The 27777-nt window shown below is 44.4% G+C and overlaps 1 protein-coding gene across 1 annotated transcript in view; it reads right to left on the minus strand.

The window, feature by feature from the left end:
* Positions 1-27777, minus strand: part of Abca4 (ATP binding cassette subfamily A member 4) — a 139060-nt gene that overhangs the window by 81010 nt on the left and 30273 nt on the right. The window contains exons 7-11 of the mRNA XM_028760380.1: positions 20485-20574; positions 17575-17815; positions 15791-15930; positions 14850-14966; positions 13867-14064 (exon numbers count right to left, since the gene is read on the minus strand). Coding sequence (XP_028616213.1) covers positions 13867-14064; positions 14850-14966; positions 15791-15930; positions 17575-17815; positions 20485-20574 — 786 coding nt within the window. The remainder of the gene's footprint in view (positions 1-13866; positions 14065-14849; positions 14967-15790; positions 15931-17574; positions 17816-20484; positions 20575-27777) is intronic.

Genomic DNA, 27777 nt, shown 5'->3' on the forward strand with positions numbered 1-27777 from the left:
TGCTGAGTATACTCGGGTTTTAAAGAACAGTTAACGCCAGGAGAGCCTGAGAGTCCGCTGGAACCCTGTTTGTGCTAGGGAAGAAACTGCAGAGATGCTTTTGAGTTAAGGGCAGACTGATAGAACCAGAGTGCCTTCCTCTCTCTCTCTCTGGCCCAGAGTTCCTCCTGGCACTCCAGGGCTGGGAGGCACAGCCCACTCCCCACATCCAGCATTACGTGGCTTATGGATGGATTCCTCCATGTGCTTACAAGTGTCCTGTAGGCTGAACTATGACTCTTGTTTATCCTCACCCAGGAAAGTTAGGCTCAAGAGCAGTGATTCTCAACACGTGGGTTGGGACCCTCTTGGGGTCCCATATCAGATATCTTGCATATCAGATGTTTACATTACAACTCATAACAGTAGCAAAATTACAGTTATGAAGTGGCAACAACATAATTTTATGGTGTGGGGGGGTCACTACAACATGAGGGTCACACCATTAGGAAGGCTGAGAACCACTGCTCCAGAGGACTGAAAACTACCAGGCAGCGGTAGGGTGAGTATCAAGCCCCGATTCACTTGATTAAGGAGAAATTAAAAAACCAGAAATTCAAGGACCAGAGAGCAAAGCTCTACAGTACTGACAAGAAGGAGGCAGACCCAGCTCGATCCCTGTAAACCCTTCACTTCTGAAGTCTACGGCAGAGATTTATAACAGCAGTCTCCTTGGAGGGGTGTTACAAACCCACCCTCACTGGATTTTCTGACCACAGTTGTCCTGTCTGGGACATGCCCATGTAGTCGTCTCAGTGTTCCAGATAAAAGGGAAGGACCTTTCAAGCTGATGTGGCAGGAGAAACGTATGCATGTGAAGGCCAACAAGGTCAGGCAGGGCTTAAAAGACTCGTAATGTTAAAAGGAAATTGGATTGGTGTTTCTTTAAGAAATGCATGTAAGAGTAGACACTCAGGTCACAGAGCTAAAGAAATAGATGTTCTCCAGTCAATCATTGTCTTGCAAACAAAACTTAATTGCTAGGCTTAAAACTGGCCAGTCCAGCCCCGTGGTTGAGGTACACGCCTTTAATCCCAGCACTTGGGAGGCAGAGGCAGGCAAATTTCTGAGTTTGAGGCCAGCCTGGTCTACAGAGTGAGTTCCAGGACATCTAGGGCTATTCAGAAAAACCCTGTCTCGAAAAAAACCAAAAAACAAACAAACAAACAAACAAAACAAAAAAACCCCTGGCCAGTCCAAAAACAAGGACTTTAGTACATCACACGCCAATGAATTTTCATCTCTTATAGGCAGAAGCAGCTTATACTCTGTTCATAGTGGGGTGCGTGTCTGTGTGTGTGTGTGTGTGTGTGTGTGTGTATCTAATGCATAGACCCTTAAAACAGCTGGGGAAGCCAGTCTGCAGCCAGTTTGTCTGAATTAACCCAGCAGCAATACGGACACTGTGGGGGACAGGTTCGGCAGCTGCTGCTTGAGCAAGGACACTTTGGAACTGAGCTGCTACAAGGAGGTAACAGAACACATGTTTACTATCTGGGAAGTGGTGGCACATGCCATCACTCAGGAGGCTGAGAGGCAGAGGCAGGTAGACTTCTGTGAGTTTGAGGCCAGCCAGGCCTACAAAGGAATTCCAGGGCAGACAGGGATACAGAGTGAAACCCTGTCTCAAACAAACAAACAAACAAACAAACAAAACTACTCAAGAACAAAAACAAACAAACCACACACAGAAAAACAAAACAAACAGGCATAACACATGTTTAAGTTTGCTTTAGGGAGACAACAAGGTTTGACAAAGATGAGCAATAAATTAATCAGGTTTGGGCTGTTTAAGTTTAGAACTGGGATGTGTTTGAGTAAGATAAACTAGACACAGACAAATGTCACAGCTTCTCACTCATTGAGGCGACTAGTGAGTCAGAGTTGTAGAAGAATAAAATAGTGTCTGCTAGAGCCTGGGAGGTGTAGCTGGGAAAAGGTCCGGAAAGACTTTCAATATGGGGCGTAGGGACTTAGAAGGGAGCATTCGTTCGCTTTGGGGTTTCTTTCAGTGCAGTAGAGTAAACTATTGCTCATGACAACCTGTGATGAAATCCCCAGTACAGTAAAGACTAGTGCCTGAGGAGATAGAAGGGCTTGTAATCGTTTTGGTTCTGTACATCATAGATATGAATTGAACTACCCCAATATACTACCATAACAATTTATAAATATTATGTCTCAATAAAAAAAGAAATAGAGCATTTAGAATGAAGTTAAAATGATCTGAATTTAAATAAAAATTATTTGGAGAGGTGAATGCTATGTTCGGCAGTTTCACATGGATATTGCACATTCACTCAGCATCGAAAGGTACTGGGATGAAGTGTCTTAGAGGCCTGTGGTCTGATGTTCTCGAATTACCAGGAACAAATGGGACCACAGGTGTGAAGAACCTTGTTTTAGTTTACCACAGCACAGAAGCAAAAACTGCATGTATGCCTTCAGTATGGGCCTTGGAAGTTCCAGTGTGTGCATGGGTGTCCCCCACTGTTCTTTTTTTGTTTGTTTTTGTTTTTTGTTTTTTCGAGACAAGGTTTCTCTGTGTAGCCCTGGCTGTCCTGGAACTCACTCTGTAGACCAGGCTGGCCTCGAACTCAGAAATCCGCCTGCCTCTGCCTCCCAAGTGCTGGGATTAAAGGTGTGCGCCACCACTGCCTGGCCCCCACTGTTCTTTTGGGACTAGGCTGATATGTAAAGTCCTGATATTACTGACTGTTTCTCGCCTTAGAGTCATACTGTCTAGTAGAATTTTCTGCAATGACCAACATGTTCTCTCTCTGTCCTGTTTAATGTGGTAGCCAGTGGTCACACATGGCTATTGAATTCTACAGGTTGCATTAGTGCCATCTTAAGCATTGAGCTTTCAGTTTCATGGAGCCACTTGTTGCTATGGGGTCAACACAGTTCCAGTGGTAATAAGTCCCTTTCGGTCAGGGTCGTGTTCTGTTCAACGTGGTCTCTGAAATAGTATTTTCTCATGCTAGGGTGTCAACAAGTAGTTTTTGAACTGAATTAGTTTGAATTTGCCAGCCCCGATGCTGTGTGGCTGCCCCTCTGGGCTTTGAACAAAATTCTACGTATCCCAGACTCATGAAAAACTGGCAGCAATTCATTTAAAAAAAAAAAAGACTTTTTTTTTTGTGATTCAACTAGGGTATAACTCTTGGGAAAAAAAAAGAGCTGATATAAACAAATACAGTGTTAATAACATGACTTCCAGGGGCATCAAGCTCATTCTCTTTGAACCTTCTGTCTTAGTATACTGGAATAAACAGCTGATGTTTTCAATGATATTGTTGACCCCTGTGATGACGTGGGCTCCATCCTGGCTGTTTAATCGGGCAGCTGATTCACAGTCATATTTCCTGATGTGTTTTCCTAGATGGGGACCTTGATACTCTGGAAAACATAAAGCTTAGCAGGTTCTCAAACGCTGACTTCTATTTTAAAATCTCTGAGCTAGTTTCCTCCTCATCACCTTGGGAAGAGGCACACAGCACAGTGTTGGGGTCCGACAGTCCTCCTTGCCACCCCCTCTTGCTGTTTCTGTGGCTTCTAGGTTTGCTTTCCAACATGGCAGAAGCATAACAAAAAATAAACAGCAACTGCAAATATTGATGGTTTACTTCATGCCCTTAACTGGCCCAAGGGCTTTAATCATATGAACACATTTCATCCCCAGCATCACAGGAAGGCCAGTTACTGTGGTCATTTAAAGCCCACAAAATACACTGAAACAAACTTCCCCGGGGCAGAATCTCTTTTCATCCTCAAGAGTACACTGCGTGGTCTTACGAATAATGAGAGCTTTATAAATTCCATTTTACTCTTGTTTTTGTAAAATATCTTTGAACGTCAACAGTCAAGCGACTTTCAAGTTCCTGCCAGGTTAGTCTTCATGAATGGCAGTTGTTCACCAGGGGAGGAGAGCCGTTATTTTCTTCAAATAATCTGTGTGAGGACACAGACTGTCCTGAGCTAATTCACAGTGCTCCATCTGGCCAGAACAATGCTGTGGTCAAAAGCCAAAGCCACCTGGGCAATGGGAGGTAGAGAGGATGGTATCTATTAGCTGTCCGTTGGCCAGTGGGTGACGGTCAGCTGCTGCTGCCTAGAGGAAGGTTTTATTAAACCAAACACCAATATCATGTCACCCTTCTCAAACTTTCTTTATGAGGTCAGGAGGAAGAAACTACTTTGAATATGAGTCAGGTATGATTCAAAGTGTATTACTCTCAAGGGGAGGCCACCTGCCTCCTGGCAAGTGACCTCACTCCCTCCTGATACTTACACTAATCCCCAAAGGTAAACCTTGGCTGGGGGCATGTATATTAGAACATGTGTGTGCTGAAAGAGGCCGCGCTAATGACAAATCCCTCGCAGAGGACCTGGATTGGGATGTACGTAGTCAGTTGTGACAGGATTGTCAGGTCCAACATACTGGTTTCTAATAAGGCCATGCAGTCTATTTTTTATTTTTTTCATACAGTCTATTTTTAAAATGCCATCGTGTTCTAAGTCGTCTTGGGGATTAGGGAAGTGTGCCGGACAATAAGATTAGCTAAAGTGCTCAACATAAACCCAGAACACCTATTTGGAAAAGTGAACAAAACCAGTATCCTATGCCCTGCAGCAGAGGTAAACTTTGAGCAAATGTCACAGCGGGAACTCAGAATCTCAATGAGAACCCGGACAATGCCCTCTGACAGCAAACAAAGCAGAGATCTAGCACACAAAGGGGTCTCACTATCCTGTTCCCCCAGGTCTCCTGCAGCTTCCTACCACCAGGTGAAGTTCACACCAGACCCACCCAGCTGAAAGAGAAAGGCTGGAGCAGCTGTGCCCAGGCCCTTGCCAGAAGACATTCATTTGTTGACACAGCTAAACAAAACATCACCTTGGAGGAGAAGCTGCAGGGGAAGCAAGTTCCCGTCTTCAGCTGTGACCTCTCAGTATCCAGTTCATAAACATTAAGTCATAGATTCATGGAATTATCTATTGCATGGTAAACTGTGTCTAGCAGAGGCCACGAGGAGACATCCTTCTTTTCATTTGAACTTGATAATCAAAGGCGCCTGGCACACTGTGCTGACAGTTGTGCATAAATAGCCATATTTTGACCATGAAACCTCAAAGGCATCTAGGTCGGTCTTGGGAGATAAGGGAGGCATTGAGGCTTTCTAATCCTGCCTTACATCTCTCCAAAACAGCTGATAAACTCTAGTGAAAGCCTCTTGTGGGCCTGATAGCATTCATGCAGACACCTGGGGCTCCTTTTGAAAAACACCGTGCAAGTGGGCAAACATCCCAGAATTAATTTCCTGGCAGATGTAAACTGCAACCTTCAAGATTTATTTCCAACTACATGGAAAAAGCCACAGTGTAAAATCACTTTGAGCTATTTGGATTGTTTGGGGCGGTGAATTAGCGGCAAGGCGCTGTAATAAATAGTATTGCCACATATATCAGGCAGTGTGAACAGGCTTCTGAAACATTCACTCACAAAGAGTGAGGAAATGCATTGTGGCTAACCAAAAAAGAGGCAGGAAATACATGTGATTAAAAAAAAAGTGTTTCTATAATAGAAGATAGATGATGGATAGATGATAGATAGATGATAGATAGATAGACAGACAGACAGACAGACAGACAGACAGATAGATAGATAGATAGATGGATGGATAGGAATAAATAGAAAGGCCAGGTTGAAGAACGAGGACTCACAAGGGTACAAAGCCAAAGCCACCAGGGCCATTCTTTCTACCCAGCTGGTTCCAATGAAAGTCACCATCACTTGACTAATTAACTTCCCAACACTTTAGCTCTCCTGTTCCATTGTTCGAACAACACCTGGAGCTGGCTACTGTGTTGAATAATAATAATGCTATGTGTGCGCTGACCAGTAGGACCCACCACTCTGTATCACAAACACTGAGTTCTGCCCACTATTGGTTGTTACCTGAACAGCTTGGGTTAGCCTCATTTTTCAGATAGATTTATAGCTACATTGTCCCTAGTAACAGAGCCTGTACATAGATATTGAAGACTGTCTTGTCACACACAGAATAAATGAAGCTTTTATGAGCCATACTGGCCAAGTCCAGACATCAGGTTGCAGGATATTTGATCACACTCACACGGTGGGCCCCGAAATTGTATTATTTACTGAAAAAAAAAAAAAAAAACTTGTTTCTAGTTGTGATGTGACAGCCCTTAGCACACACATTTAATCCCTCTGGCTGGAATACAGTCACACACAAACAATGAAAGTAAAGTTAGTTTGTAGAAGGAAGCACCCATGTTTAAAAGTGATATCTAATTGAGTGGCAAAGTGATGAATCAAAGAAAGATTTGACAGAATAGAATATGCTCAGTTCTCACTAAAACAAACAGGAATTAGAGGCATGAGAGAGAATAAAAGAAAAGGAGGCAGTTTTACCCGGAGAGTTTTACAGAAAGAGGTTGAAGAGAGAGCACGCTAAACAAAGGTGAAGATAGAAAGAGCCAGAGAATGAACAAGAGCTAGATTAGAACAAATCAGTAGAGTTTGTTTCAGGCTAAACAGAGCAAAAAGTCAGAGGCCAAGAGAAAAGCCAGATCGAATCAGTCAGCATGGAGAAGAGTTTGAGCCAGAACAGCTGAGTTGAACCAGCCAGCCAGAAGTCAGAAAACAAAACAAAACCCTAGAACAGGTGAGTGTATTCAGCAGTAAGTCTCAGAGGCTAAAAACATTCTAGACCTGGAGAAGATTGTGTGGAGGCTAGAAGTTTCTAGGACTAAGCCTGGGTTGGCAGACTGAGGCAGTAAGCCTCGGAGACAATTACATCAGATGACTAAAAGTTACTGTTTCAACCGGCATTTTTCAATGTTACATCTATTCTCTGTCCAGGCTCCTGCTCCTTGTGAACTTCTCCAGTAGGTTCATACCTCTGTGTCTCATTTCAACTTTTTTTATTTACTTTTTTTTTATTTATTTTTTTTGTTTTTTTGTTTTTTGTTTTTTGAGACAGGGTTTCTCTATGTAGCCCTGGCTGTCCTAGAACTCACTCTGTAGACCAGGCTGGGCTCGAACTCAGAAATCTGCCTGCCTCTGCCTCCCAAGTGCGCCACCACTGCCCGGCTACTTTTTTTTTTTTTTTTTTTTAATGTGTGTACACTGTTGCTCTCTTCAGACACATCAGAAGAGGGCATTGGATTCCATTACAGATGGTTGTGAGCCACCATGTGGTTGCTGGGAATTGAACTCAGGACCTCGGGACGTCAGTGCTCTTAAACACTGAGCTATCTCTCCAGCGCCTAAACTTTCTTTTCTGCCTAAAATAATCTTTCTGGTTTTCTTAGCCAGTGTATTTAACCTTTAAGGCTCAGTACAAACATTATTTTCTGCTTAGTTTTAGTATTTATTGGTGTCTACTTTATGCCACTAGAGATCTACTTAGGAATGCTGAGAAGTCAGAAACTAAAAACAAGAAGGAGTTTGAGCCCTCGAAGTGGAGGCCAGCATAGGTCGGGTGTGGACATGTCATGACTGGGCTCTTCCTAGAGAGGAAGGCTAGGAATGCCACTGAGACCTGAATCGTGGATGAGGGCGTGGCCAACCAGGGCTGTAGAGCAGGTAGGGGAAGGCTGCACTATCCAGCTGAGAAGTCTGGGGCAGTCTCAGAGGATGGGAAAGAGCTGTGGAGGCATTTTACCTTCACAATGATGAGACATTCCGGAGGACTGGTAAGCCATATTTCACAGCGGGCTTGAATTTAAGCAATATCTCCTTGGAGAGCTGACCAGAAGCAGCAAGAGCCTGGAGACCTGGTAAAGGGCTAGGAGAGACAACAGGCCTCTCTACAAGTAGCCATATGTGAAGAAGGAGAAGAAAGAGAGAATGGGGAAGGGCTGTCAGGACTTGGATGATTTGTACATTTGCTTTATCTGAACAGAGTGAGCTTCTGGGGAGTCAAGGGTTAACAGTAATTATCAGTCATTTTATTCCAGGTCAATTCATGGAATTACCTACACTCTGACTTTCTGAGTTTTCATTTTAATCTGGTTATTTTTAAGAGAGAGAGCATGCAACTCATCTCAAATATTGTAAAATCATTGCTATCTTTATTGGCTTTGATATGTAATTTGAGCAAATAATACTTTAGAGCCTCTGGACCTCGTATGTTACAGGGAAAAGAATGTCATCACTGAAGTCAGTACAGGTCTGGGTTAGACTTCTGAAGTCCCCACTTACCTGCTGTGACGTGGCAGGGAGCCAAGCCTCTTAGAGTCTTTCCCTTAAATTCTACACAATGACAGCAATATGGCTACCTGGCTCATAGGAGGGCTACAAGAGATGGTAAGTGTCTAGCACAGCCCTGTCACCCAGGGCCTCGCTCTCTCTCTTTCTCTCTCTCTCTCCTCCACCCATGTTCCAAGCCTACCATGAGTTCTAGGTTTTTGAGAGATCAAAGAGGCATAAGAGAGATCAAAGAGGCATAAAATACAGTGATTATGAGTTGCTTAGGACCTAATTCATGACCTTTGAAATAATAATTGCTCTTGTGGTATAGATTTCTGTCCCCTGTCTAACACTCCCACAATACCTTCCCAGTCTCTGGGGTCATTGAGTTAACAGAAGAAAGCAGCACCGGTACCCAGCCAATATTTACACATCTAATTCTCCAACACGTTACCCAATCTGGCCTCATCTCTCTATCCAACTTTCCCCTTAAGTTAGCCTGAAAAATACATTTTCTGAGAACATCATGGTTGGGTAGTGGTGGCATGTGGCCAGAAGTATTAAAAGTGCCAAAGAAAAGTAGTTAAAAAAAAAGTCTGATAATTCAAGAAAATAACCACCATCCAATTCATAAAGCGTTATATACACATACTGCCTGAGCTGATAGCCAAAGACAAGCAGTTAGTGAATACATTTTTTTCCCTCGAGACTTAGCAAAAGGTAGCTGTTACTAAAGTACAATTTTATGCTTTGATTAGAGGTATTTTTATTTAAAAGTTTGGCTGAATTCAGCTTCCTGATATGAAACTTAAGACCTGAAATTCAAATGTACTAAGAAATTTAAATCCACTGTGAACTGTAAATAGTATTTCATTTATGCTGGGCCTAACCTTTTGCAGAACAGCAACAACGAAGAAAAAAAAATTGAGGAGGAGAAGTATAAATATTTATTTCAACTAAAAGGTAATCAGAGGGATAATTTGTTGATTTTTGTAATTGTGTTTTCTATGGAAAACATGTGGATAGAGACAAATATAGGTTATGAATAAAATGTGCATGCATATGAATTTACGATGTTTACCTAAACATGGGTCAGCAAGATGGCCCAGTGGATAAGGTCTCTTGCTACCAAGCCTGAAGACCTGAATTGAACCCTAGAAGCCCATATGGTAGAAGGAGAGAAATCACTCTACAATTTGTTCTCTGACTTCCACACAAGTCATGGCACATACCCTACAGTGTCCTCTACCATATACACACAAAGTAAATAACAAATAAACCAGCATACCCTCCATAAGTTATTACCCATAAGGTCCTCACTTGTCTGGGAATGGCCTCTCCACATGTAAGCGGTGTAGAGGTCTTCAAATGTCACTAGCATGGCTATCTCTAGACAACTGTCTACCTTCTAACCATAAGAATGGTTCTTGGCCTCTGGGTCACTGTCCAAGTCCAGCATGCCCCAGAGCTATCCTTCTAGGCTTTGGAAATAGACCGACCCAACTGTGACTCTAAGCCAGTTCACTGGGGCTAAGCCAGAGATCAGCATGAGAAGCCTTGACTAATCCTTAGGCATTTTCGAGTATAAAAAAAGGTACACTCTTTACTTGGTTCATGGTTCAGAGCAGCAGCTGCCATGTGTACATGCTCTTGGTGTGAGCCCAGCGTGTCTCATGATATCTTCACAGCAGCTCTGAAGAGCTATTGGTCCTACTCCACCTTCTAGAAGAAGAGTCCCCACAGCCTAGCCTTTACACACAGGTCTGATGGACGTGCTGAGTGCTCTGCCTCCGTGCTCCCTCTCTCATCCTGTCTGCCACAATGACCTTGTATTGCTACTTGGAAAATCAAGCCTTAGAGTGTCAAATTTCTCAGAATGACTCATAAGAAGCAGAGATTCCAGTCCATAAGCCCCGTGGGACAGGTCAGACAGTCCTCTGTGAGGCTGTTTAACCTGGATCCAAAAGACAGATTCAGGAGAGTGGATATCCTTCAGGTTGCTCCGTCCATGGGACAGATTTCACCCTAAACAGGAAGGAAGAGATTTAGCCCTTCTAGTCACTGAGAAGAGAATCTACTGAATCACTCGCTTCCCATAATGAGGAAAGGCTTAAAGGTGTGGTCTGAGTTCTCAAAGCTTCTGTTATTTTTTTAGTATCACAAGTAAGTGTCCCATCGTTATGGGTAACAACTCATTTGCCCAATTTTCCATAAATGTTTTTGGTTTGCTTTCTGCTTTTACAGTAGGCATGGATGTGGGCTCCTAGACTGGCCCGTGAGGAAGTGTTCCAAACTCATTATAAGCACAAGTCCCACGACTGAAAGAGGGTACCAAGCTGGCATTCTTAAATAAGGCATAGGTGGCAACACACTAGCTTCCCTGTCCTGAAGAAACCTTTAGAACTATCAGAGAGGGGTTCCATGGCAAGCATGCTACTCAGGTTTCTCAAGGCTCCTCCAGACAGCCCAAAACACAAGAGCAGACACTGCAAGTCCAAGGTAGGCCGCTGTGGCCCCCTGTCCTTCACTGTCTGTCTCTCCCACGCCAACTTCTCCTTCCTGTCCCCCGCTCCTTGCTTCCCTTGCCCCCAAGGGCAAGATGATAAGGAACTGAATCATCACTTCTGCCTTTATCAAAAGCCTTGTAGGGGTCCCCACTGGGAGGCCACTGACTCTTGGCCACAGTGGTCTGTCTGTCAAAGCCCTGGGGAGGTCACAGCAGCTGAGAAGCTAGATCTATGGTCAGCAGCTTCATGAGTTCAGAGCTTGCCACCAGCTAGGGACTAGACTCTACTTAGGCCAGGTTTATTTGTACTTCGATTAAGATTTGACAGTGATTAACGTCAAATCTTATGTGACAGTGCCTTGCATGAAATAGCCATTTAATTCTCAGAACAAGCCAAGTACCAGGTAAATACTCCTTAAATCCAGGTTTCACAGCTACGGAGACTGAGGAACAAAGAGTAGATCATTGAGTCTAGCGAAATCTCAACCCAGAGATGTAAGTCTTAACTGTTTAAGAGAATGACACCCATTATGCATCTATTACCACTATATTAAACACGGTGTGGAAGGAAGGGAGGGAGGGAGGGAAGGAGGGAGAGATGGATGGAGGGACAGTGGGAGGGAGGAAAAGAGCCAGGGAGGGGGAGGGAGCGAAGGAGGGAAGAAAGGAACTTTTCATATCATGATACAAAGTCAAGTCATGATACAGTGTCAAGTCAAAGACAAGAATTATTCTTCATAAACCTCAGAAAAACATTGTTGAGAACCAGTATAGGAATAAATCAGCTCCTGGCATACCCATACCCATGGCCAGCTCTGTCTGTTCTAAGAGTAAGAAAACATGGCACTGGTAGCAGTGGTTAGTCTGGGGGTGGGGTCTTAACTGCAAGATAGGAAGCGGTCAGTTGGTAACTGTAAGTGGGAACCGCAAGCTGCTTCCCCCAGATCTGTAAATATCCAAGCACTACCAGGGCTCTTCTATGGAAATTCTGAATAGCTGGTCTGGGTCGATGCTCAGAATATGCTTTATAAAAAGCATCCAAGGCCATTATTGTCTTCTGGTAAGATGGGGATGACTTCAACTCTGGTGCTTCGGCCACCATGCTTCCTACTAGCTGAGAAGATGCCTGTGCAGTGTTGTCAATGTCCAGGATTCCAGAGAAGGAGGTTCTGGGGAAACGCTGTGGCCCCAGGGAAGCAGAAGTCCTCAAGAACAGCCAAGAACACATAAATCCAGGCCTTTCCCCACCACTGAGTTATTTCTAGAACCCACCATCTAGGATGGAGGAGCTCACTCCTATAGGCCTCAGATGAACTCCCTTTCCTGTTTCTAGAAGCATCTTCAGCCTCTTAATGGCCTTAGATTTCTGGAAGCTGAGACCCAGCCCACTGGGTGTGATCAACCTTTAGATGTAAAAATCTTGGGGGCTGTGAGATTGAGATCTGAAGATGACTAAAATGTGCCTACTAATGCCAGGTAACCCACCTCGATGTTCAAACCAGAGATGGACACACAGACAGCTCACTCTGCCTGAACAGGAGCCTGAGGGGTATGAGGGAAGGGCTGTAGATCATGAAGGGGTGGATTTCCAAGCCTGTGAGACAGCAGAAGGAATACCTGAGGGCAAAGTCTCACATTGCAGCTGTGTAGGACTGGAGAGCTGCAGCTCCCTGGTGGGACACTTGCTTGGCATGTATGAGGCCCTGGGTTCTAACCCCAGTACCACAAAGAAAACAAGAATGAACAAGTAGAGGGTGGCAAAAGAAAGTCACTGAAGGCTTGACCAGACACACATTTCATCTTCCTTTGGGACAATGCTTCCCTCACTTCATAGGAATCTTGCTTAAAATCCCCCACGGCCGCATGTGTTCCAGGCCTCCCAGTCAGAACTACTCCCCTCCCCAGGCACTAGGACCCAGAAGTCTGATGGAGTGGGGCGTGGGAGGGGGCCCTTTGGGGGTATTGCTTATGCTGTGAGAAAGGCGTTCCCGTTCCCCTCCTTCTGTGGAATTTTCTGGTGTAAGGATGAGCACTGAGGGCTGTCAGCAGCTGAGGCATTACCAATGGAGAGAAACAGGCCGGATGCTTCCGTGTTGAGTCATTCGGACTTTAAACACTTGAGTGATGCAAGCAGATGTGTGTTTGGAATGCGATGCTGGTGTCTGCGTGGAGGGATGCCTGGATTAACAGAGAGCAAACCCTGGAATCCAGGGAGAAAGCCACTCGGACAGGCTGGTACTAGCCCTCCCAGAGCCCCAAGAGCAAGACATAGAGTTGAGAGATAATTGGGAGGTGGAAAACAGAGCACTGGGACTGGGCGTGACCCGGGAAGAAAGAGGTCATCAGGGCTGGCTCCGAATTCAGGCACACCCAAATTTGGACTCTGTTTGGTACTCTTAATGGCTGTGGAATCTTATTCAACCTCTTTAAGCCTTGGCTTCTCTGTCTACATACTGGCAGCGATAACATTACACACTTCATGGGATTGCTGGGGGATGAGATAAGGCATGTGGATACAAAAACATGTAGCACAGAAGTGGCACCAAGTAACACTCGGACTAGAACCACTCTCTCGGCCAGTGAAGGAGAAAGGAAAATTAAAGACGGCCCTGAAGTTCTTGGCTTGAGAATCTGAGAAAAGGCTGCTGAAATTAATCGGCATAAGAAGTGCAGGGATTTACTAGGAAAGGAGAATGAGAGTTTATTTTTGACACACGTTGAATCTTACACGCCAGTAAGACTTTGGGTTAAGGGTGTTCAGAAATCAGAGAGACTCAGACTCAAGGTTTGGTGGACACTGGCTACCAGAAGGTCATTGGAACAATGGCAGATGGGACACAGACTGGGAATGGATGTATGCTGAAAGGGAAAAGGAGAGAGCCGGAGGAGCCATGAAGTTAGCGTGATGCGAGGACAGTCACATGCAAGCCTAGAGGAGAAGATGCTGTCAGACGGCCATGGAACCCTTTACGTCTTTGTGGGAAGGATGAAAGACTGAATCCAATGCCAGCTGACTGGCTAACAGGTCTCTAGCCTCACCCATGACGTTATCTTTAATAGGTTCACTATGATCCTCAGGTGAATTGCTGCCTCTTACCTCCAGGTATTTATTACCCAGGCGTAGGAAGCGGTCAGTGATGTTGAATATATCCCTCCAGTCAAAGCTGGTCATGTCATCAGCCTGGTTCTCTCGGGGACCGTTAGGGAAGAAGTGTAATATGGCTTCGGTGGTAATGCCTTCCTCTCCAAGATGCCTGTTTATGAAGTCCTTTACTGTTTGGTGCTGCAGGGTATCCTTGGGAAGAAGAAACATAGTCACAGAAATTAAGAATTCCACAGGCTCTTTGGCCTTATTCTCAGATCATGTCAGATTTTTTTTTGTTGTTTTTTGTTTTGTTTTGTTTTGTTTTGTTTTGTTTTGTTTTTGTTTTTTCGAGACAGGGTTTCTCTGTGCAGCCCTGGCTGTCCTGGAACTCACTCTGTAGACCAGGCTAGCCTTGAACTCAGAAATCCGCCTGTCTCTGCCTCCCAAGTGCTGGGATCAAAAGTGTGTGCCACCACCGCCCGGCTCATGTCAGATTTTTAACGATTACTGATTGAGACATGAAGGCTCACTAAACAAGCTGGCAGAGGAGATGCAAGTCAGAGTATGGGAGGGATATTGTTGAGCATGTAAAAATGATATAGAAGATTTCCTTTTTATGGCTTTCTGTTTTGTTCTCATTTTAATTCCCTGGGTTTCGAGAACTCTTGCCTCTTGGGATTTACAAAACTGCAAGTGAGGCCAGACAGACACAAGTGACCACCTTGCCAGTATAAAGCTAGCCTCTTCAGGAGATATACCTTTTTGAACCTGAGATCTTCAAATGAAAACTACTGGGAAAACTACTAACCCTGTGGCAACTTTTAAATTGTCCCACAGAATTTAAGAAGCACATTTCCCACCCAACGCCAGTGACAGTTTCCAGGCTAATGCTTGAGGTTCTGTTTGCTACAGCTTGGCCTGTCTGGAGTTGGAATGAACTATCTCCATGGCCCTTCTACTTCTTCCTCTCTCCCCTATGTCATGAGCATCCTTACTCGGATCATGGACATCTGTGTGCTCTTCTCAAAGAAGTACCAGATCTGGGGCCCCACTTCCTCCCAGGCTTTGACCAACTTCCTAACTCGATCCAGTTCTTCAAAAGTTGAGTTGGCCTAAAATAGACAGAAAGAAACAGAAGAAACTGTAAGAAGAAACTGTAAGAATCTCACATGATCTGAGAATAAGGCTTCTGTCTTTTCAGCCCTTACCATAAACCTTTAAGGTGTTATATGAAGGCAAAGCTTTCCTCCTCCTTTTCTTCTTTTTATAATAATAACAACAAATTCTTATTATTATTATTTTAAGTATATGAGTGTTTTGTCTTTATGTATGCCTATATACCACATGTGAGCTGCCATGGGGTTGCTGGGAATCGAACCCTGGTCCTCTGGAAAAGCAGCCAGTTCTTTTGACAGCTGAGCCATCTCTCCAACCCACAAGGGGCTTCTTAGAAGTGCTTCTCCTTTCCTAGAATATTGCCATTGCTCAGGCTCCAAGATTGACAGGATCTAATTTGTTAGTATCTCAGAGATGTGTGCAACAATGATGTTACTGATTCCAAGCCCCTTAAGTTATAGTTGGGATCCTCCCCATCTTTGCCTGTTGTAGGAAGTCAAGGATTAAAAAATGCTGAATATTTCCATTAGGGATATAAGTCTCACAGTGGGAAAGAAAAGTCCATTGCAGGATGCTTCAGAGAGGGTGGGTCCAGGCAGGGCACTGGAGTGAGGCATTCCTACCATGACTGTGCATGGAGGAGGAAACCCAGGAATCCATTTAGGGAAAATAAGTCAGGGGAGACTCATTGGCAGGAGCCTGTTTAAACACACAAACACATACTACACGCACACACACACGCACACACACACACACACACACACACATTGCCTTCTGGGAGGTCCGAGACATAAGAAAACTACACCAGCTGGGATCTTACATTCTTCAGTAGCCTTCGAGCAGCAGGGGAATCTGGAGTAAAGAGGATTTTCCCCATCAGCAGTGGCTTTGCTGCCCTCCAGGCTATTTTGGTAAAAGGGTTTGACTCCAGGCTCTGGATCAATGAATTACAAAAGGATGCTGTCAAGAGAGAAGGGACATTTTTCAAAGCTCCCCACTGCTCAGAACTAAACAAGGTCATTAGTGCATCAAGTCACATGCTCATCTCTCATTCAATTCCACACTGGATGGTTTGAAAAATAATGTAAATTATTAGGCTGGACCCCACTAATAACAAGCTCATCATTAGTGGGAGAATGCCACAGTGCCCCCTGATTACAGCCTCCATGGTGAGACAAAGGACAGGGTTGCTCTTGTGGTTTATTCTGCTTAAAAGAGAGAAGCTGAGGAGGCTGCTTGTGATTTTTGCAAGAGACCAAAGGGAGTGACAGCCCAAATCTGCCCCTCCACCCCACCCACCCATCCCCCCACCCCACCACAGCAATTTCAGCTGTAGTCTCAAAGAATTCCTCATCTACTAACTCCTCCTCTTCCTTGTTGTATGTTGCTGTCTCAGCATTCAACTCCTTTGCTATGTCTCTTGTTGTCTTTTTGTAATTTTACAGCCCATCCCACCTCAAGATAGTGAAAGTGAGGCAGAAGGCTTGCCAGGGGCTTCCCAGCCCCATTGGCCTGAGCTCCACTGTGACTCTGCATTGCCTTCTCCTCTCTCCCTCTTCTCTTCCTCTGGAACTTAGCCCTAGTTCGGTCACATCAGTGGACAATGTCCCCTCTTCTCCCTTTCTAAGTGGGTGTGGGTGACTCCCATGGCTCATGTCCAGTCTTCTAGGAGCACCATTCGCCTATATAAGGGGAAGGAGAATTTCTGGGAAAAATCTCTTTGCCCAAGGCCACTTACTAGAGCAAGGTGAATTGACCCTGGGACTGGGGTTTCTTAGAAGTGTTAACCCAGTGGCTCTCAACCTTCCTAATACTGATGGCCCCTCCCATAACCATAAAATTATATTCCTTGCTATTTCATAACTGTAATTTTGTTACTGTTATGAATCATAATGTAAGTATCGGTACTTTTCGATGGGTTGGGGGGGGATAATTGCAACCCAGAGGTTGAGAACCCACCATGCTAACCTATCTTTTTTTGTATTTGTGTGTGTGTGTGTATGTGTTTGAGTATGCACGTGTGCAGTGTGCATGCACGTGTATGCATGTGTGTAGAAGTCAGAGGACAACCTGAGGTGTGCCATCTACCTCATTTTATCATTTTTTAAGGTCAAATTCTTTTTTTCCTTTTTCCTTTTTTTTAAAAAAGATTTATTGTATGTATTATGTATGTATGTATGTATGTATGTATGTATGTATGTATTATGTATGTACACTGTTGCTCTGTAATAGCATCGGACCCCATTACAGATGGTTGTGAGCCACGATGTGGGATTTGAACTCAGGACCTCTGGAAGAGCAGCCAGTGCTCTTAACCACTGAGCCATCTCTCCAGCCCCCGCATTTTATCATTAGCTTGGAACTTGGAAGTCAGCTGACCAGCAAACCCCAGAATATTCCTGTCTCAGCCTCAACTGTGATTACAAGTGGCACCACATCTGGCTTTGTCTTTTCTTAGTGGATTCTGGGGCTTGAACTCTGGTCCTTGTGCTTATGCAGCAAGAACTTTACCCACTGAGCCATCTGCCCAGCTCCCCACATTCCCCACCCATCATCTTAATCAACATCAGAGGCCAATTTGCCTATTGGACTCAGAAGACTTACTTGTTCTTTTGTCGTAAGAATAGGTGGGATCTTTCCTTGTGGAATCAATCCCCAGGAAGGCTTTATAGTTATTGTCTTCATACCAGTTAAAGGAGAACACTCGAGAGCCTCCTCCCTCTGGGTACCCACACAGGAGGTCAGATAGGATGCCCATCAGCTGTGTGAAGGTCTCAGGACCACCGTTCTGCAGGAGAGGTCTGGTTACCCATAGCAAGTCTTGAACACTTGGCCTATGGATAAACTAGGATAAGGAAAGGACTTTGAATAATCTTTTTAAAAATGTATTTATTTTCTTTCACGTACATTGGTGTTTGGCCTGCATGTGTGCCTATATGGGGGTGTTAGATCCCCTAGAACTGAAATTACAGTCTTCTGTGATCTGCCATGTGGGTGCTGGGAATTGAACATGGGTCCTCTGAAAAAGCAGCCAGTGTTCTTAACTGCTGAGCCATCCTTGCAGCCCTGACTGAATAATCTTAAAGCAGAGAGAATGAAGGCCAATTTCCATATTTAAAGGGAAACATAAATGTTCTTAGCAATACTTAATTCAACTGCAGAAGAAGAAAAAACCCATTGTCATCTATTTGGGGACAATCAAAAACACAGAACATGCTAATATTGTCTGCTTTCCTTTGTTTGGGTTCCTTGGGATTGTGTCCTTGGAAAAATGCAGAGAATATATCACCATAAACTAATCATTATCCCGTTCTGGAAGTGGAAAGCCATGACAAATTTCTATGATAAAAACTTTAGAATGTGGTGTTCTATATTTGGAAAAATATCCCTTTTATGTTTTATTTTCATTTATGTGTGTGTGTGTGTGTGTTTTGTCTGTGTCTGTATGTGCACATGTCCATGCAAATGACTGCAGATGTTAGGAGGGGCTGTAGACTCTTCCAGAACTGGGATTACAGGTTTACAGGGAGCTGGTTTGTGGATGCTTGGAGCTAAGCTCTGGTCCTCTTCAAGAACAGCAAGTTCTCTTAAGCGCTGAGCTGCCTCTCTGGCTCCGAAAAATATCTTCTTATTAACTTAATTTTATCACCTGTGAATGCTTCCATTCAGCTAAAATGTGTGGTTTGTTTTCTCTCTCTCCCACCCCACCCCAATTGGAGCTTGAGAGTGTACATGTAAGTGTGCTTGTGTGTATGTATGTATGTTTGTGTGTGTGTGTGTGTGTGTGTATGTATGTTAAGATTCAAGCAAAGAACAGAAGATGTCTCACTTATTGGATGAAAATTTTCAAGTTTTACGTGCACTAAGAGGAACCTGGTATTCTTCTCATCTCTCTCTTTATGGTGTCATGGTACCCATGGCTTTGTCTTTGAAAAGTACATCTGTGATGCTAAGAAGTCTGGGGGACACTGGCAAGTGGCATCAGCATCCTGCCTCCCATCAGGTCACTTGGCTTTATTTTAGGGAAAATATAAAATAAAAACAATGCCCTGTTTATTCCCTAACCACACCTTACTAGTCCCATTCTAAGGAACTTGAAAATTAAACAAAAACAACAGCAAAAAAAAAAAAAATTAGGATCCAACCAGGCATGACGGAAAACATTCTCCCACTTCTATCAGGCATGTTTACCTGTGGTCTCTCTCTTTGTACACATGCCAACACTTGCTTTCCGAAACTGATGAGCACCAACCGCGTGGAATCCACACAGTGAGTCACCTTTTTAATCACAGTCTCCGCCTCAGGAGGAAAGTCAGAATCTCAGATTGCTTCAGCAACAGTGGGTCTTATGACCAGAAGGGGTTATTATCATTATTATGTTGCTTAGTTAATCAAAGCACTCAGAAATGAAGGGCTATGCTGGGGTCAAATGTTCTGATATCGGTTAATATAAACCGGGCCTTCTGTTTTAACCTGGCTCACAAATGCTAAGACCTCGTATCTAAACAGGCAAGGAATCTTCTGGAGCACCACACACAGAATTAAAAGTGAGTGCTTTGGGAAGCTATTTCCATTCTCTGCCGACTTCAGCACTATTACAGATCCTGAGGTTTTTTTAAATGCTTGAAAGAGAAAAAAATGTTAGAAACTCTCGCTGTAGCAGGTGGCCAGCAGTACAACGGGGCCTTCTCTCACTCTCCCTGCCAGGCAGGGCTTCTGCTTTGCCATGATTGAGCTTAATTTTATAAACACAGATTCCAAGAGTGTTATTTTCCAAGTTGGCTGAGCCTACAGCAGCTGGGAAAAATCAAAGGGGAAAAGTCTAGGGGAAAAAAAGAACAAAAGCTTTTCTATTTCACTTCCCCTTTCGTTATACTCATCACACATAAAGAGATGCCTTTCCCTTCTTCCTTGATTGTATATTCAAAAAGGCTTGTGACTATATCTGTCTAGTCTCTTCCTGGCTCTGTCAGCAATGAACTCTTAAGTGGAGGAACCAATTTCCACATTTGAGATGTTTTATGGAATCAGATATTAATTAAGTTGTATACATGTTTCATAACAACACAAAACAGTCACTCTGGAAGGAGGAAGTGCATCCATGGGGGTAAAGCACCAGGCACTGTAGCCATAAGCACAGTAATAAGGCACCGTGTAAGTATCTGCTATTGTTGCGGGTGGCACGTTGCTTACTGCACCACTTCGTCCTAGAAAGCCTTAGATACAGTTGCAAGTCCGTGATGAATCACGCTACTGCAGACAAGTTGTGGCTCTGCTGGTACCTATGTCTTGATGTAGCATCACACCAATGGTTATTTTCTTTTCCCCTCCCAACTAGGAGCACAGATGGTACAGGACATGAGCTGATGCCATTAAACTACTGGATAGTAAGAGCAAATGAATTTCTCCTTAACAGGCAAGAGGTACAATGGAATTACCTGATATAATGAGTGTGTTAAAACAGTCGGAAGGCATAATAAAATTGTAGTTTTATTATGACATTGGGCTTCTTACCTTTTGCATTCTTGGTGACAGGTCAGATAATATTCCTCCCCAAAATCTTAAGTTGATTCCTTGAGAACTGCTGTCAAGGAGTGTGGGGAGCTGGAATCAACAGGGAAAAAAAAATTTGTTTTAAATGTAGTTATAGGCCTGAGGAGATGGCTAAGTCTGTGAAATGCTTGCCCCATAAGAATGGGGCATGAATTTGATCCCCGGCACCCATATAAAATCCTGTTTGATAGCACAGACATGAAATCCCAGCTGGGGAGGTAGACAGAGGGAGCCTCAGGACCTGCTGTCCATCTGTTTAGACAAATCCAGTGAGCTCTAGGCCAGAGAGAGGCCTGTCTCAAAACACAAGACGAAGAGCAGCTAAGAAAGACACCTGATGTCAGTTTCCAGCTGTACATGTATGTGCACACAGACACATCCTTACAGGTGTACACACACAAACATCTACACAAAAATATGTTTTACACAGACACACACATATGCACACACATATATATATATACACACTCACACTATACACACATATACACATATCATATACACACACAGAGACATATCTACACACATATATACATACTCACACACACATACACACACATACATACACATACATAATATACACACATACACACATACATACACACACTTGCATAAACACACATGTACACACATACACACACACACTCACATAAAAGTATTATCTGATTTTGTACTACCCTTTCCTTTACAAATGTACTTCTGTAAGGTCACTTTCAGATATAAATGCTTTTACCCGTGCCAGAAAAATTAAAGCTCCTATTCCAAGTTTCCCTGCTGAACCAGTCAATTACAGACAGCCTCATGGTGACAGAAAATATACCAGAGGGATTCTGATTGCTGGTTTGGTGACACCAGACAAGACTCCCAGAGGAGGGAAAATAGAGTATAGCTGGTGGAGTCTGAAAACTGGCCATGCACAGGGCACCCATCTCTTCACCTCCAGGCTCTACCAGGCCTGCCAGCACTCCTTCAGTGCTCACGGATGTCCCCTTTGTGCCCTTTCTGGGCAGGTTGTCACTCCTCTTCTGTTCACCAAAGCTCTGTCTTCCATCTCTTTTCTTTTAAAGCTACAGTTCACGTGAGCGAGAAGTCCCCTGGGCTGCTCTTCAGTTGAGAACAGCATTTGGGTAAGGCTTGCCCACTGAACACTCAGGACAGTGAATATTTTCCGTGTTGATGGCGAATACCAAAGTCCTCATTTTTGCTGCTCCCCAGCCTTAGAGCCTGATTCAAACACCTTGAACACCTAGTTCAAGTCCTGGTTACCTTTATTTGTCACAGCTTCAGAATGGAATTGAATCACTGACCTAAAGGGTCTTTTAGGACTGAGGTCAAAGTGCTAAGACAATGGTTTTCAAATTCAAGGGTGGCCTAGACAGAGGCTGGGACTAAGCTTGAACGTCACCCTCATTCAGGTATTTGTAGATCATAGGCCACGAGCCTCAGCTCTTTCATCCTGCCAGTGGCTCTCCTGAATGACTGCTGTATTTGCATCAGGATCTTAGGTGCTAGCTAAGTGCGGACTATGTGAGCTCATATCTCTGTCCCGTGTCCTTGCCTTTTTAATTGCCATGGTAGGCCTGCCTTTATGCCTTATGCCCTCTGCTCTGGCCACTGGGATGAAGCATCCATCTTGCTGGGATTTCTTCTCAAACTGCCTGTAAATAGTTTGAATGGTAATGGATGCAAGACAAGTCACTTAACCCCTGTTTTTGCTCTAGGCTGACGGGGTTGAGTTCAGTGGGTAAGAAAGGAGGAAGATTGTAAACAAATCACAGGTCAGTGAATGCTCTCACTGATCTTCTCTGTCCTCTCTCCCAAGGACTGTGAAAGGTAAGTAGGAGAATATTACTATTATTACTATTATTATTATCCATATTATCGTTATTATTTGTTTTGTTTTGTTGAGACAAAGTCTCTCTACATAGCCCTGGCTGTCATGAAACTCATTATGCAGACCAGGCTCCCTACCTCTGTCTCCTGAGTGCTGAGATTAAAGGCACATACCACCACACACAGCTCTGTGTGTGTGTGTGTATGTGTGTGCGTGTATGTGTGTGTGTGTATATATATGTATAATGACTTTCTACTAGATCAACAGTTTTTAACCTGCGGATCATGACTCCTTTGGGGATCACATATCGGCTATCCTGCATATCAGATATTTACACTATGATTCATAATAGTAGCAAATTACAGTTATGAAGTCGCAACAAAATAATTTTATGACTGGGGGCCACCGCAACATGAAGAACTGTATTAAAAGGTCTCAGCATTAGGAAGGTTGAGAATGACTGATTATGAACCTATTAAACATAGAAATGGGCTTCGTGTTTACGTCTTCAGCACAGATACACCTAGGCAATCCATGAATGAGTGTTGTAGAAAAGAGACAGAACCTCCTGAGATTTCAGGTTCCGTGAGCGGTGTCTCTGCCAGGGAGGCAGGAGACTGTTCCACTACTATTGGGAAGGTGACCCTTGAGTTGACAAGGGTCTGAGATGATTGTAAGGATGAGTTGAGGGCAGCATCTGTGCACAGGACGGGGGTGGGGAGTCTGCAACCAGGTGGAGAGACGATTGTAAAGCCAGACTTTGGAGTCAGCCTGCATAGACAGCTGGATAAAAACAAGATTAGGGAATGGGGGCCAGTGGGCACAGAAGCCTGGGGCCAGGGCATGAGATGCATTTTTGTGTAACATAACAGTAGCAAAGTTACAGTTATGAAGGAGCAATGAAATAATTTTATGGTTGGGGGCCACCACAATATGAGGAACTGTATTACAGGTCGCAGTGTTAGGAAGGTTGAGAACCTCTGCTCTGGTGTGTGCCTGGTGACCCAGCTGCACTTTCCTTCCTAGTTATTTTCCACAGGGATGATAAATGCTGAGGGACTTGTGTCTGGGAGAAGCCATTTACATCTCAGAACAAGCCTGGCTCCCAGCAAGTCTCCCTCTGAATCTTCTCTGTCATGTTGCTATAAATTATAAGATAATTTCCCTTAGGGCTCACTTCTTCCTTGTATTCTCTCCCTGTTATCAATTCCAATTCATAAGACCTGTTCCTGCCAAAAGAACCAGAAGAGCCTGTAACTTTATTTCAATGGAAACACGGAAACATTTCTAGAAAGGGGGGTCAAGGAACAAAGTGGCAAATACTACTATTACATGCACTCCAGATACCTGTGTCATCAAGATCTCTTAATATTTCAAATTACAAATAACTGAATTCTCCACTCATGACACATTTTCATGAAGCATCTAGAAAAAGCATCATTGGGATTGGCACTGATAACTTGAGATCAAGATCTAATTAGACTTCTTAAGGACTGACCACTGGATATACAGACAGAGTTGCGGCAGTGTGTCTCTTTTAATTGTGGCTGGTCTGAGTGGTCCCTGAGCAGTGAACCCCTCTTAAGAAAGTGATGTAAGCTTGCCGGGCGGTGGTGGTGCACACCTTTAATCCCAGCACTTGGGAGGCAGAGGCAGGTGGATTGCTGATGGCCAGCCTGGTCTACAGAGTGAGTTCCAGGACAGCCCAGGCTATAAAGAGAAATCCTGTCTTGAAAAACCAAAAAAAAAAAAAAAAGAAAAAAGAAAAGAAAAAAAGAAAAAGAAAGAAAAGAACGTGATGTAAGATCATCATTAGGGACATCTAAAGACCTCTGTTAAGATTATTGAAAGACAAAATATATTCCTTTCCTTGGAATTTGCTATCTGTTTTCCAGTTTGAAATAAAGTGCACCAACTCCTTAAACATATAAAATAGTATTCACGGATTCAGTAGCTGTCACTTCATCAGTACAGAAAAGGATTGGCCTATGATTGATGGATTTTTTTTTCTCTCTAACTCAAAGGAGCCGATCTGGAAACAATATTCATTTCTAAGCTGAACATACACCCAATGAGTGGGTAGTCAGGTAGAATCAGGTTAAAAGTGTCTTAGAGAGGACAACATGATCTCTGGGAGCCAGCGAAAGATACTGGACTCAGAGATGGGTAGCTTGTCTTGAAAGCATCCAGACCAAAAGTAAGTGCAAGTGAAGCTGTGGACACTGTGGGCAAGCAGCCCTGCGTGCTAGGTTTCTTTCCCAGCAGCTGCTACAGGAAGCCCAGGTTTATCCGGGAGGGAAGTTGTTGCTCAGCAACTGGATGACTATGGATTTAAAGCATGTTTGTTGCAGCCTGACAGTTGTTAAGCATTGGATAAAAAGAGAGGAAACTGCTTTGGTGGTGAGGGGGCAACCAGGAGAGGCGCCCTGCGTGCTAGGAAATGCGTCATGAGTGGAGAATTCAGACTCAGTTACATGAGGGGTGGGGGACATGCCAACCGTCTCCACTGGGAGAGGTCATCCAGACGTGCTGTCTCCTGACACTGGGAGGAACAGTGTCTAAAGGTCTGTGGCAGAGGGTGGGCTCTGGGTTCTGTGAACAGTCAAGTTATGGGACTTTCCTTAGTGCAACAGAAACTAGGCCTCGCTCCCTCCTGACAACTTCTGCCCTGGTGTCTGTTTCTGATGAAAGCAAAACTGAGTTTGGTATCCAAAGGGAGCAGGCAGTGAAAGGTTATTCTGTGAGGTAACTTCCTGTAGTCCCATGGGTCTGAGGAAGTAGTGAGGAGCCACTGCAGAGCATAGTGTGTTCTCTCCCATCACCTGCCACCCACCCCTCATCGTGTGTGTGTCTCTGTGTGTGTGCTGTGTTTGTATATGTATATGGTATGTGTGTATGTGTGTGTCTCTCTGTGTGTGGTGTTATATATGTCTATGTGGTATGTGTATGTATGTGTGTGTGCCTATGTGGTGTATGTATGTATGTATGTATGTATGTGTGTACATGTGTGTGGTGTGTGTATATATATGCATGTGTGTTGTATGTGTGTATGTATGGGACAGAGGACATCTTCAGGGGCCATTCCTCAGGCACCATTCAACCTGTAACGAATGAATGAATGAGTGAATTAATCAGTTTTGAAGTTTGAGACATGGTCTTGAACTGGCTTGGAGCTTGCTAAGTGTGCTAGGCTGGCCGGCCAGTGAGCCCTAGGATACACTTTCCTCTGCCTCCCCAGTGCAGGGATGTATAAGCATGCCCCACCATACCTGGCTTTCCCACATAGGTTCTAGGTATTGAACACAAGCCCTCGTACTTGTAGGCCAACCACTTTGCTGTCTGAGACACTGACTGAAGAAGCTCCCCCAGCCCACGCTTTCACTTTGGTATAAGCAAATTGTCTTTGGTTTCAAAGTGTGTTCCCCATCTTGTCTCTATTACAAATTTCACAGCACGTGGCGGCGACAACGGGTGTAGAATGAGTCTTATTGTCAACTTCACAAGTGTAGAAGAAATAGTCCTCTATAAACAACAGCAAGTTGTTAGACAGTAGCCAGAAAGCAGTCTCTGGGCCACTAGGGGACGCTTGTGTGTGCCAGCAGGGGGCCCCGGACTCTGGTCCTCTAACACTGGTTCCACACTCTGGAGCCAATGCTGAGGTGTTTGATGAAAAGAGCCAAGATCAATGACAACACCAGAAACCAACATGGCTTTCTGCACCCTGCCTGTCCCCAGAAGGAAGAACACTTGACCTGTGCTGAGGTCGGGCTGCAGGTAGCAGCTCGGGGTCCTGGGAGTTAGCTCAAACTGTGCTGGACCCCAGATGTGAGGTCACATCTGTGTTGTGATTTCCTACCTGTCGCCTTGAGATCTGGAGCTCGGTATATACTGGGTTACAATGACATGGGGTCTCTCTCATGACTGAATTCTGCTGCTGTTCTAACTTCATAACATGGAAGTGAGCTTTCTACCTCCTACAGCTGGGTCTTAGCCGTAATCCCCTTGAGTGCCCAAACACAGGCACTGTCTCAGCATTTTCACTGTCTGCCTTGTCAGAGCTGGGACACGTGCGGGTCCTGCGGTCCTGTCACTGTCCTGAGTGATCTTGGCCTGTGTATAATAGATTCTGTGCACATACCCATTCATGTAAGTGCTTCTGGGGGGCGGGGTGTGGTGTGGAGGACAGATCTGTGTCATCCATGTTTCCACTCTAAACTTTTAGAGTGAATTTAACTCTTGAAAACAAAAAAGAAACATCTTACTTTGTATGTGAGACCACTGGGGTACTTATGTATTAGTGGTAGGTAGGGAAGAAATTTCATTGCAATAGCTTTTAACCTGGGGTCTGACTCCAGTGGCTCCTGAGTCTCCACCCTATCACATCTGTGGGGACTTACATTCCCTAGGGAAAGGCTTAGAGCTGGTGTCAGATTCTCCAACATGATCCTAATCCATAAAACCAATTCAGAGCTACTGTTCTGCAGAGAGCTGCAGTATCAGGAGCCAAAATCCTTCCAAAGGCCAATTTACACTGGAGGGAACCTGTTATCTAGCATGTGGGTATCACATATCGTCAGTACGTGATCTGTACTGACTGAGCCCAGGCAGAGATGCCAGACCCCACCATCAGAGCCAGCAGCCGTCCCAGGGACTGGCTTCTGTCCCAAGTCACTTCCACTCTGACCATCAGGGATTCTTTCTTCCTCAGTCTATAAAAGTCACATCTGGTCTGTCAAGAAAACAAGTTCTAGCTTACTGTATATATCTGGGGCCTAAGGAAATCAAGACAAATGATAAGGTCATTAGCTCCAGGCACGTTTAAAGACCTCCCTTCTATTTCCTTCTTTATTGAAATCTATTTGCCAAGGGGACCCCCACCCTAATAACCACTGGTTTGTAGATGTAGATTGTGGGGGGCATACTACAAATTCTGTAAGCCAAATACTTCTAGTGCGGCTTAATGGTTTTTAAAACTCAGTTTCTGTCTAAGTTTTGTTTTTTGCCTGCCACACACCCTTACACATACACACCGCCACCCACACTGCACCCTCACACCGCCCATCCAACACACCCTGCCCCCAACCCCCTATAACACACATACACTGCTGCTTGCACTGGAATTTGATTTCTTTTTTCTTCCTGAAGTAGGAGAAAGTTAGGTAGACACAGCAATCCAGAGGGAGGGAGGAGGAGAGAGAGGGAGGGGGAGAGGAAGGGAGGGAGAGGGAATGGAGGGAATATATCATGGAGGTAAGTCACTAATGAGACATTACTGTTAAACCCAGGAGATGTGGGGTTTCCCCAGAGAATTGTGCACAGCAAAAAGCCACTCAACAAATGGAACACATAGTTGAAATTTAACAAACTGCTGGCCAGTGACCCCGGGGAGCAGAAAGCAAGGTCAGCTCTCACCAGGCGAT

Source organism: Grammomys surdaster, unplaced genomic scaffold (assembly GCF_004785775.1).
Source record: "Grammomys surdaster isolate TR1022 unplaced genomic scaffold, NIH_TR_1.0 126531, whole genome shotgun sequence".
NCBI classification, from domain to species: domain Eukaryota; kingdom Metazoa; phylum Chordata; class Mammalia; order Rodentia; family Muridae; genus Grammomys; species Grammomys surdaster.